At 38.4% G+C, this 13,255-nt stretch overlaps 1 protein-coding gene across 3 annotated transcripts in view; it reads right to left on the bottom strand.

The window, feature by feature from the left end:
* Window positions 1-13,255, bottom strand: part of ppp3ca (protein phosphatase 3 catalytic subunit alpha) — a 214,661-nt gene that overhangs the window by 50,609 nt on the left and 150,797 nt on the right. For all 3 annotated transcript variants that reach the window (XM_062982377.1, XM_062982376.1, XM_062982375.1), the window contains exons 4-5: window positions 3,531-3,642; window positions 870-1,015 (exon numbers count right to left, since the gene is read on the bottom strand). In XM_062982377.1, the coding sequence (XP_062838447.1) occupies window positions 870-1,015; window positions 3,531-3,642 (258 nt within the window). The remainder of the gene's footprint in view (window positions 1-869; window positions 1,016-3,530; window positions 3,643-13,255) is intronic.

A 13,255-nucleotide genomic window follows, 5' to 3' on the forward strand; every position in this document is an offset into this window, starting at 1 on the left:
TTTCATTTTTCCCTAGGAAGAATGCATAAATATCAAAAATTAACATTGCTGAATAACTCTTTAGATACGAAAAATTAGCATTATCATTGTATTTGTAATCTTATTTTCCAAAAATATAAACAAAGCTGTTTAGTGGTCTTATTGCTAAATATTTTGTCATATTTTAAAAATATTTAAAATATTTCCAAAAAAACCCCTATTTTTATGTAAAGTCTGTACTGGGAGCTGTAAAAAAGTTATGTTTTCCAGGAACTGAATGTAATGTCTAAACTATATCTCTCATCAAATATTTTAGTGGAAATAATCTGATTACTAGAGAAAACATGCAAAATTAATATGAAAACTTGCAATAATAATAATTGACCAAATATGGCAAATATGTCAAATAAATGTGCTAAATCATTTATTTTATTTTCTGAAAACCTCTGTCCCTGAATGCACAATGGTCTGTAGCCCGGCCACGCAATTTGCACTGTTTGCACTTACCAGGGTTAGTAAATAGTGATGCACTGATCCAGATAATAAAACTGATTCATGTTAACAGATGATGGATCAAAAAGGGTATATCAGATGTTAATTAAGATGCATATCGCCTGTATTTTCTGACACAATAGTCAGAATAGTTATATCTGGATGAGAGTTATTGAAAATAGGGAAATAAACTCAATAGGGACTGCCTTTCATACATGCTATTTATGTAATACATGTCTCTGGCATCCACATTATATAAGTTTTTGAATAACCACAAAAGAAAACAAGAAATGTTGCTAAGATGCCTCCCAATATACAAACAATAGGAAAATGGGAACAGAAAGCAAGTGGATTAAAAAAAGAATTTAATCAGTGGCATACCGTGATACAGAACTTACTTTTCTGATGTCATCTAAAGTATTGATCTCTGGAGATAAGCCACCATGCACACATAGGAACTGTTGGTTCATCAGAGCAGCCAAAGGAAGGCAGTCAAAGGCATCCATGCAGGCATCATACACACGTTCTGAATACTTTATTTTACCTTTTGGACATTAAGGAAAGGTTACTGAGAAAGGGGAGAAATCTACTGCACTCAAGAATCTACTGCACTCAAGTCTGACATTCCCAAGGCTTATGAGAACAAACCCATGCTCTCCATGGGATATAGCGCTATACTTATAGGTGGACTTGCAGTGATCAAAGTCTTAAAAAGTTAACTTTTCTGAACTACAATGAAGCTGGGCATAACCATGTTGGCTGTGAAATTCTGGGAGCTGTAAAAAAGTTATGTTTTCCAGGAACTGGTTAGGATATCTTACAATTCGTGTGAAGTTCTCCATATCTTTGCTAGGTAAATAATTGAAGGTACAAAACAACAACAAACCTGATGCTCCCATTCATTGCAGTAGATGTGAAAAGAGATAAATAGAGGCATTGAAGTTGAGGAGTTACTATATCTGTGCAAACAGAGTTGCACATACTACGTCATTTCTTTTCCCACCAGTAATGCATCATTGTGGAGAAGTATCTAGCATACTTTAAACTGATCAAGGCTTGCTTGGTTTAATCTTCTATATTCCGGATTTATCCACCAGCTAAGACATTCATTTGAAACTCCTACCTAGATGCCCTTGCCTTAAGAAATTATTCTGGTGGTCTTCTTGAATTAGAAATTATTTTCCCCTACAGCCTGGCAGTAGAACCTCCTCCCAAAGCAAAATCCATCTGGTGCTGCACATTAAATCTCAGAAAAAGTCTGCATATGTACTCTTGAACTTTGAGGAATTAGTTTTCTTGGCTTAGTTCAATTTATTCTGGTTTGATGCACTTCTTCCTGGTTTGTTCAGAAGATAGCTTGATGGATTGAACTAGTCAACTGTAGCATTTTCCTCTTTTTTGTATAAAGGATCTATTTTATTAGACACGCTGCTGTTCCCTTATGATAAATTCCACTTTAGGAATTTTGTCTAACGAGCCTGAATTCCATTTGAAAAACATACACTACACAAAGTTGATAAATAAACATATTAAGGCCATTTTAAATCCATGAAATAATGAAAACTAAATTTCATGGCATGAATCAGTCTTTAAACTGCCTATATATTAAATACACACAACAATCGTTTGAACTTTGGCTAACATTTCTATAATCATCTCAGATGTCCCTTCCCAAAAGCTATCATTTTTATGTTGAATCATGCATTTCCCCGTTCTATTAAAGGGCAGGTCAGCACATAAACTTTCATCCCACATCTAATTGCTTACAGAAATGTTATTATGAAATAAATGTGAACATTCAATTAATTGGAAATGTTAATTCACAAATATGCATGTTAATAACTCTATAAATTATGATGTGTTCAAATAAATTAGAAGCCTTTTCATCCTAAGCTCTGCAAAGGAAATGTCACTGGAGACAGATCTGTAGGTCATGGTTTTTCAATGGTAGCTTTCCAGGATTTCAATGCAGCTGCTTATGCAAAATGGTGAGACAACTAGAAACAAACCAGGAATTACTGATACTTCAAAGCAAGAGAGATTTGAGCTGGAGTGAGGAGCAGGAAGTAGCACCAGTGAATGGGAAAATGTGATGTAGGGGTTTGAATTTTGGACTAGGAAATCAAGAGACATAACCTGAATCCCTGCTTGACCTTGGAAACCTACTGGGTACCATGAGTCTCAAGAGGAAGATAATTACAATTCACCCCCCACTCCCCCAAACAAATCAAACCAAGAAAATATCACAACATGCTCATCGCCATGGGCTGGAAATTACTTGAAGGCACACAGCAACAACCTCCCTTGTTTCTCTATACAGTCAGCCATCCAATTTCACTAAAGTTAGGGGCGCAAGACCCCATGAAAGTGGAAAAACAGCAACTTTTAGAAATGCTATTTGTTTACATGAGATAACACTTCTCTAGGAATCTCTAGAGTTGGCCTGGAGGACATAGAGATTGCTAATTATGCATTCTCTCTAGGAATCTCTAGGTCTTACTGGAGGATTTAGGATCGCTAGAGAGGCAGTATTAAATCTACTCATAATCAAATTCTTAAATGTTAAACCCACAAATGTTGAGGACCAAGTGTATATGTTAGTGAAAATGAATTTTAAACCTGTCAAAGTTTCTGCCATTGTTTTACAGCTAGAACATCTTGTTCAGCCAGTTTCCAATGATCCTCTTGTTTCCACTTTCCTAATACCTGCAGACTTTCATTGAAGTAACATTTCTACATCAGAGTTCTCCAAAGGGATGTAAGTGTTGTCCTATTTGGAGTAAGGTCACTACAATTTGGAACAAACCGTTAACCGATGTTAATTTTATGGCTCTGCTTCGAGGGCATTAAACTCATGAAAGGTAAATTCTCCAATGTTTTACATGATTAAAACAGCAAAGATCAGATACAGAAGTTAAGGAAAGGATTAAGTTGACTCCATGTTGCAGCTATTTGTAAAACATTTGCGAGTTTGGTTGTTCTTATTCCTGAATGAATTTTTACACACACATACACACACCCCAAAATAAGCAAAATAAGTAATTTTGATTCATACTTACATTCTTGTTTAAATGTGAAATACTCTGTTAAATGTCTACATTCATGATTCCCACGCAGTAAAAACAGTGTTTTGGGATAAAGAATTTTCAAGGCCCACAAATACAGCACACACTGCAAATAAAAGAAGAAGAAAGAAGATAAAAAATGAACACTTAATTTTGCTTTAAAAATGCTGTCTTGATATGACCCCCCCCCCCCAAACTGATCATGCTGCTAATTCAGGTGCTTACAAAGAGTTTCAGATATTTTACATACATTTTGTTTTGTTTGCTCTGCCATAATCTTAATTTAATAAGTTATTGTGAATAGTAGTTTATTAAGTATGACTGACTAGTAACATTTTTTCCATACATTTTGTTTTCACATCCCCACTCGAAAAAAAATCCCCACAATTCTGCACCATCCTACCAAGGAAAAAGAATCCATCTGGATGTAATGTACAACAGTCATTAGGTTAGAAGATACATCAAATAGCGCCCAATGTTTCATTATAAATAGCTACTCATTAGCTCTTTATGAAGCAAATTAGTTTGTGAAGCTTTGTGAACAAAACAGCTGTTGCACGACATAAAATTCGAAAGAGTTTGACATAATGCTGACATTGAACACCAAGCCATGATTTCTGCTAGGTTCAGGTAAATTTCCAGCTACACTACTTGACTTTTTGAAGTGTAAACATAGCAAATCTTTGTTTAGCAAATCTATGTTTCTGCTTTCAGTGTGCATTTGGTTTGTTCTATCAGTTTATTTCCATATCCACAGAGTAGCCACTGTGAGAGGAATGGTCAAAACTGTGGTCTACCAACGGACTGTGAGTTCAGACAATGGCAACTCAAAGTTGTCAAAGTTGTGACTTACAAAACAACTTTATATCTGGTTTCATGTCCTACTTGACGCCCTCTTCAGTACGTGCCATAGCAATGTGCAAACTGCTTCATTGTTCAATAAAGCAGAATACAGGAATGTATTCCTTCATCCTTCTACTTCATAACTCTATGGAAGGCTGAACTCATTTCTCACTATCTCTCATGGGCCCCAAGGGCACCTCAAAATCTGACAAATGATCCCTTTCATCTGCCAGCCTATATAGGCCCATAATGAGATACTGTGATGGTTCTGAAATTATCTCTTTTTGTTTCATCTGACTGATGTTGAAGGGGATCAAACAGGTTTTTTAAAAAATGTCAGTTAAAGACCTAAGGCCAGTTCATTTCCTTAACTTTTCTCTTTGGTGGTGGGAAATGGGGGTTGGTCATATTGTATATATAAATCCCAGAAAATAAAATGAGGCTTAAGTGGAAAGAGAGAGAGATACAACTGAACTGGAGAAAAGATGGAGGGAGGGGAAAATAATTTTCCAAGTTGTTCTTTTAAAAGCGGACATATAGTTATTCTTCATATCAAGTCACTTCCTCAACAGATACTTATGGCAAAATAAGGACGAAAGCTTCCCACAGGGTTTATTCATATATGAGATGCTGATTAGCAAAAGCTAGCATATTAACCAACAACACTCCTTTCAGCACCTTGCAAAAGTAAGAATAGGTAACAGGACATTTCCATAATGAATAGAAACAAGGGTAAATATAATGTTTAACAAATTTGAAAGTACAGTAGAGTTCTGGTTATCCGACTTCCGGTTATCCGACCTACTGTATTATACGACGTGCTTGCCGGAGGGACAAGATTATTCCCTTTGGAAAGCACCTGGGGCCGCATTTTGGAGAAGCCGGGTGTGCGTTGCCTATCAAAACGCACCCGGCTTCCCTAAGTGGGGTGGGTGCTAGCCGGAGGGACAAGGCCCGTCCCTCAGGCCAGCACCCGCACTTGCCGAGAGGGGATAATAGGGCTTTCCTACTATCCGAAAATTCTGGTTATCTGACATACCGCCTGCCTGTTTATGTCGAATAACTGGAACTCTACGGTAAAAAAAACCCCAATCTAGTAGGGAGAAGTGTGTATTGTATATACTCATGTAGAACTCATGAAATTTTAGCCAAAAAGTTAGTCCCAAATATCTGGAATGACTTATCCACAGGTCAATGTAAGTACTGTACCGTAACACACACACACACACACATATATAAAATAAACTATTCTTTGAGTAGAAGGGTGAAAGGTGAAAGTTTAGTCCATCACAAGGGAACCTAAAAGAATTGCCAGCCCTCTCTATTCTCTCTGTGTGGTGCTGATTTTGGCCGTTTTTGAAGGCTTGGGTGGGGAAATCATGGTGGACATCAACCCTGGGCCACCTGAAGTATCATTGGTGTTTTGCCCTCTCTCTGGAATGAGCCTCAACTTATTCATGAATGAAGTTAAAACGCATAATTCTGCCCCCATAACCTGCTCTTGACTTATTGATGTCTAACTTCAGAAGACGAGAAAGAACTGAGAAAGAGCTGAACAACTGTCTAACTTCATAACAACAACAACTTTATTTATATCCCACCACCACTCAGGGCAGCTTGCAGAGCAGCACATGATGGTGCCACATAAAATACAATACATCAGCATTTATAAAATCAATGACGAAGAGAAAGAGTGGGGAAGCTAGTTACACATACTACTGTCTGCAAAGCTAATCATTCCTGCAGACAAGAAACATGCAGACTATTTAAAAACTCTCTATTTTGCAAAGTGTACTACAACCACAGACTGTGAGGATTTTCAGTGAAGCATATCTCAGATCTTCCAATATGCTGGCCGTATGAGCAAAATAGTGATCTGAGACATTTTTGTGTTGCATCTGTGCCAGCTGAGACACTATTGTAGGTTTATTGAATAATATGTTTGCAACAAGGATGGGTGACACTTCCACTCAATTTCTTCTTTGGCTAAAAACTCCACAAAAGTTGAAAAAAATCTATCGAAAATCGAATTAATGTAAGATGGGACAAAATGAAACTGTCAGATTTGGCTGTCCCAATATATGGCAGTGGAGGTGAGTCAGTGGGAGTTAAGAATCCTAACTCACAGATCAAGGATTAGATGACTTCAGTAGTAACTAAATGAAATTTTCAGAAGAAAAGGCCATAACTTAGAGAACAGATGGAAAATACTGCAGAGTAGAGAGGCGTTCTTCTTATATAGCAGTGCATGGTCGCACTGTATAAATTGAATTCTATCTTGCAGCCCAAGCCTGATAGGCAATTATTATTTTTTTCATTTCTTTTCAGTCAGTGTAAGGTAGTCACTACACTGTGAGTCATACAAGCTTCCTGGTATTGAAGTCTGTTACTGCCCCTCCTCTATATAGGATGGCTCCCTGTTCAGTATCAAACTGAAGGAGCTTCAGCTAACTTGTTTTTAAAATGTAAAATTGTAATTGTTACTTGTAGGGCTGGAGAGCCCAGATAGGTTGGCAGCACAATTACTTATGAATTATGAATACTTGTTTTCTAGTTCTTTGGTATATTTGGGAAACTGCTATATAAAAGAGAAGGAACTTGTTATCTAAACTGCTTTCCTTGTGTAAAAGAAATCAGAATTTCTCAACTTAGTAGCTTCCAGATACATGGGAATATGATTCCCATAACTCCAAATATAGGTGAGAATAATAGCTTTACACATCTGGAAGGCACTTCTATTTCAACACATATGGCATTAATATGACCACTACCTTTTTTTTTCCTGCCCCATCTTCATATGGAAAACCCTGGTGGTGCAGCGGATTAAACTGCTGAGCTGCTGTACTTGCTGACTGAAAGGTTGGTGGTTCGAATTCGGGGAGTGGGGTGAGCTCCCGCTATCAGCCCCAGCTTCTGCCAACCTAGCAGTTTGAAAACATGCAAACATTAGTAGATCAATAGGTACTGCTTTGGCAGGAAGGTAACAGTGCTCCATGAAGTCATGCCGGTCACATGACCTTGGAGGTGTCTATGGACAACGCTGGCTCTGTGGCTTAAAAATGGAGTTGAACACCAATCCACAGAGTTGGACATGACTAGACTTAATGTCAGGGGAAAACCTTTACCTTTTCTCTCCATATGACTGGTAGTCCTAAATGCAGTGTGTACCTATGTTAAGTTACATGACAAGAGGAACTAAATATCTTAGAATGGGTGGGCAATTTGACTTTTTCAGGTGCCTATTCACCAGGGCTTGTCATTAATACATTGAATAATTTCCTTAACATTCTTCAGTGTGTATTTTCCTTCTTCCCTCACCTCATTATTATTATTATTATTATTATTATTATTATTATTATTATTATTATTATTATTATTATTTTGTAATTAAAATTAAAAACACTGAAAGAACTTCCATTTGGCTGACTTTATGTTTTCTTGGAAAGATGCCTTTATTTGTCAATGATTGAATGAACTAGAAAAAAATCTTGGTTTTGCTTGTCTCCCTCTATCTATGTGATCTGCTGAAAGACTGATACTGACAAGCTGGAATGTATCCAGAAAAGGTGACCCAGATGATCAAAGGCCGGGAAACCAAGCTCATGGGACATGTCTGACAGAGCATGATAGGCTTACCTTGGAAAATAGAAGACTGATACATCAAAATCATAAACATCATGGCTAAATGCCTTGTATTCTATTTGCATAGGTCTTTTGTGCACTGCTGCCCTGAGATCTCTCTCTTTCTCTCTGTCTCTCTATCGCACTACCCTCATAAGCATGTTTGGTTAGGGTATGTGAGATATACTTTCACATTGGTTACTCTCAAGATGTGGAACTCTTTTCAACAGACTAACCCAGTTTCCACTTAGTTCTTGTTTCTCTGGAAGGCAATGATTTTCTTATTTAGTCCACAAGCTGGCTACTGTGGAATAATCATTTCATAGTGTATGTCTTGTATGTTCCAGTAATATATTTTAAATGTTTTTAATCATTACTTGGCTAAAACATGCTAACATATTTGTTTCTAATTGTCCCCTAATGTTACAATTTATTGCTTTCCAGCAGTATTGTTTGCATTTCTGTCACAAACTTAGTTCTTACCCTGATAGATAGACTGGATATTAATAAATGAGATTAGGTAGAGTAGAATAACATTTTGCAAAATGATGTCAGACTTCAATCAAAGGTGGAACCAGCAAGCTTTGCTGCATGACTCTTACTCTGACTAATTCTCAAATAGTATTGCTTCAGATTGCAGTCTTCTATTGAAGTTCCCAGAAGTGTTTCTCTCCATGTACTCATTCTTCTATTATTCTTTGATGCCATTATTCCAGTCAGTAGGTGGCTAGCCAACAATGCTTCACACAGACACATTCATTTGCTATGTGCTGGTCTGAAATAGGAACAAGTTATAGAAAAGCCTCTGCTGCCCCTGTCCACTCAGTTTAAAGTGGTATTATCCCAGTAAATACTAGTCTTGTGCATTCAGGGTAAACCTTGAGCTGTTTTGTGTCCTGGCTTTCAGTGGGGGGCCCAATCTGTTTTTATGGAGCCTCCTGAAATTAGGAAGGTAGATATTTTTTCGTTTTTCGATGCCGGAATATCTGTTTTCTTTCTGCCCATTATTGGGGGGGGGGGGTTCCCCACCCAGGTTCCCCTTCCTGGAGCATGCTTTAAGGAGGCTTTTTATCAGTGTTTGCCTCACTTTCATCTGGGGAGTTGAAGGGCTGAAGACCCATCGCGTTTGCCAGAAGCCTTGCTCCACAACTGTGCAGGCCTAGAAAGGCACTGGCAGGCACGAGTGCTTTTTTGGTCTGCATGCCACACACATGCTCTTTCTGAGGAGAGTGCATGTGTGGCATGAGGCCCAAAGCGCCTGTGCCTGCCAAGGCCTGCAATTGAGCACCGCTTACTCTAGAAACTGGGCCTGCACAGTCGAGGAGGAAGGCCACCGACAAATGCGATGGGCTAGCAAGCCCTGGCAAGCCACCAGCAAACACACTGCATTTCAGCCCCATGCTAAGTAAGGTAGGTTTCCTGATTGAAGGGGGAAATGGAGGCGAGAAATGGTGGTGGAGCTGGCTAGTTTTCACCCTGAGCGCAATCCCTCTTCTCTCCTCTATAACTGTGATGTCAAAAAGCAGACTTGGAGCCAGTACCTGCTCCCGCTTGCTTTCGTGTCGAGTTTATTTTTGTACCGGGAGGGGCTTTCCCATTCCATGCCTCTGAAGGAATGAAATAAATGAATGAAATGGGGGAAACGAATTTCATGCACATGACTAGTAAATACCTCATCACATCCTTATTGATGGGGCACTGGAATTGTGGAGGCACTTAAACTCTGGTAGTCATTCCATCGCATTCTCTTTACAAAGGTGTTTTAGGATAGCTGAAATCTTTCATCTCTTCCCCTCAAATCCCAGGATACTATTTGATTCATAATAAAGAGCACTTCAAACTAAATACTGTGCTGTGTATTCCCCCCCCCCATGTTTCTCTTTAGCACACTGGAAGTTTATGAAAAGCCAGCTGAAGAATGTATCTTGCTTACAGAATGTGGCTTGTATATACACACACTTAAAATTGTAGCTGCTGATTCTTAGAAGCATAAGCATAAGATGAAATACAAGTCTGTTCTGAATGGATTTTACTTGGAGGTCAGCCTGGAAATTTCTGGGCATCATCTTCTTTCACAAATATTCCAGTTCTAAAGATCTATGGTGGGAAGCCACATGAAAATATTCTTACTCCCAGCTGGCTTTTCAAGTCTCAAGGTTTTGGGTGACAGAGGAAAAAGGTGAATGCAGAACTCTTTACAGGTTTCTGTCACCGTTTCTTTCTCCTCTAGCAAATATTACTGCAAATGTTTTTCCCAAGATTTGCTTAAACCTCATCAGGATTACAGTTCTCAATTCAAGACTCCATATTTTCCAAAAAGATTGACAAGCTGGAATGTGTTCACAGAAGGAGTTAGGACTAAGGGCTTATGGCCCTGAAAGGGACGTTCATTCTCCTGTAACTCTAGAAGATAATGTTTAGCAAATTAAAGATCCAATTTTATAAGGGAAAGAAATGCATTTTGGATTCCCACCCGACATATCAGAATCTGAAGAGAATGGGAGCCTAGAGTCACAAGCTCTTACATTCAAATATAGCCTACCAAGGTTGCCAAGTTCCTTCCAGAGTTATATTCTATATTTTAAGGCTCATTTATGTATTTGTGAGATGGACTTATACAGAAGGAATAGTGGAAAAGAAAAGTATGTGCTGTCCATCTTATGGCTTTCCTGCTGCACTGTGCTTTGAAATACAGAAGCCTGTAGCATGTACTTGAGTTCCTCATTGCAGATTAGGAAGCAGTTGCTTCCTGCTTACTCTCGAATGGACATCCACAGTATTGAGGAGTGCTTGGTACATTTGGTGGGGAAAATTTGGAACTTGTAAGAAATACATTTAGCTTACTCACTTTGCATTGGACCTGTTCCATGTGGGCCTTTGACTTTACTGAGTGCTTTAGAGCAGCCCCAAACTCCATCCCAATTATCCTTGAGTTGAAAAAGATTGATCATTTGGGGACTAGCACATTGCTTCTTGGGCTTTCAATATTTATTGTTTCCCAGAATATACTACTAGGGACCAATGCTACCAGTCCTATGGCAGTTAGATGCTAGCTGCATGGGATTGTACAACTTGTGAACAAACAATACAAGTTCAGAATTTTCAACTGTGGCAACCTATCAAAATCTTAATAAATCTGTCCCCATTAATTCTTTCTTTGTCATCCTTGTCTTTTCTTTCAGCTGCCTGCCTAAGGTGGCAAAATTAGGCTTTGGCAAGAACTGGGCATGCACCAATGTGTGACTGTGACATACAAATGAGTAAGTCCCAGGTCAGTTTAGCTTTTAGGAAAGTTACTCTATTTGAGCTTCAGTTTCCACTCACATATGGAATACTGAGGTGCAAATATCATCTGGTCACCTTAAAAATGTGCTGCAAGGACTACAGCAAAAGTAATACAAATAAAGTACTTTGGCCAGAGCAAGGGTTGTTAATAGAAATGGGTTAATGTGTTTAGTTATTAACCATTAGATTAAAAAATAAATTGTATTACATTAGCAAAATTCTGTGTTGAATATATATAGGTCACAAATTGGAAAGTCTAGTACTAACATAAACAGAAAGTACTCCTAGAGAACAGTCCTCATTTCATCATATTTCTAACATGTATGCTAAACATAATCAGTGGTTATCATTGAGTATATTCTTCTTACAATTTTGCAGGAAGAAGTAATGTACCAAGAGAGGAAGAAACAAAGAGACAAAAGAATTAATAAGCACAAAAAAGCAGAGCTTTGCCATCTAAGATAGAACAAAGCTCATCATCTTTCCTTAGTGCCTTGAAAAGTAAACAATTCTATATTAAAATTATGATTTATAAAGAGTGTGGAGATACTATTGTGCTGTTCCATATTACATTTCTTTTTTGCTATGTGAACTTAACAGAAGTTTAAAACACTTTATTGTCCTTTCCAATGCATTAAGTTTTTTTCCGCCCACTTCGTTTAATTTCCAGTTCTTACAACAACAGGGATGTTTCCTTCAGCACAAATTATTTGCAGCCAACATACAAGGATAATTCCACCCACCATGGAAAGATAGACGCAACAGAATTGGAAGGATTTTTGAGTCCAAGCCCTTCAACTAGGTTTGGATTCACAACAGATTCCATGTCTTCATGTCATCACAAGGTAAAAATTGAAATATAGATTGCTCTAAAATTCTGACTCAGTAAGTAAAGATAAAGATTTTCCCTTGACATTAAGTCTAGTCGTGTCTGACTCTGGGGGTTGGTGCTTGTAATGAAGTATGAATTTTGGTTTACAGTTGTTAGGTTTAATTATAGGTATATGTTTGGAATGGGTAAGTATTAGAGTTACCAGTGCGTGGGGGATGGTAGCCAGCTCAGCATTCTGAGGCAAGTTGCCATAGAAACATAGGCGGAGCCAACTGCCACTTGGAAAAGAGAGCAGATTTTGAAAAGAGAGTCAGTCTGTGATCAAGGAGTCACAGGGAAAGACTGGTTCCTGGTTTAGGGAAACCAGGGAAGTTCAAATCTCAGCCTGTGATCAAGGAATCACAGGGAAAGACTGGTTCTAGTGAGAACCAGGGAAGTTCAGATCTCTAGTTTGAGTCATTTTAAATAGGTCAAGTGACTTATTTGAGTTAGTAGTGGAGTTGAGTGATAAGGGGAAGCAATCCCAGTTAGTTCCAAAGTGATCAGTTGATAGCATCAGTTGTAAGAGAAGAAAAAGGTTTAAACTGATCAAGGAAAGGAGAAAGTCTTTTGAAAGTGGATTCATCATATGTTGTTGCAACTGTTGAAGAAAGTGTAACTCTAAGTGAGAAACTACATTATAACCACTAAGCTCTGTGCCTGAATAAACTTCTTATTGTTCTTTCAACATCCAAGCCTCTGTCGCATATATTCTAAACTAAGTTACGCTACCATCTAAAGTGAAGAAGAAGAAGAAGAAAGAAAGAAAAAGTAAAAGGTCTCCTCCCTGAGTCTTTGGTGGTCACGCATTGCTGAAATAGGAGGCACCTCCTTGCCAATTGGTGGTTGCATCTTTACAAATTGGTGGTAGTCATTCTTAGTCCCTCACAAATTGGTGGCAGCGGTGGGATAAAAAGATTCCCCCTGCCTGAAAGAACCTCAGTTGTTAATAGTCCTTACAGTGCTCATCTCAATTTCTTAGCTGAAGAGCCAAAGACACCTCCAAGATCGTGTGGCCAGCACGACTGCATGGAGCGCTGTTACCTCCCCGCTGGAGCGGTACCTATTGATCTACTCATATTTGTATGTTTTCAAACTG

This window comes from Anolis carolinensis, chromosome 5 (assembly GCF_035594765.1).
Source record: "Anolis carolinensis isolate JA03-04 chromosome 5, rAnoCar3.1.pri, whole genome shotgun sequence".
NCBI classification, from domain to species: domain Eukaryota; kingdom Metazoa; phylum Chordata; class Lepidosauria; order Squamata; family Dactyloidae; genus Anolis; species Anolis carolinensis.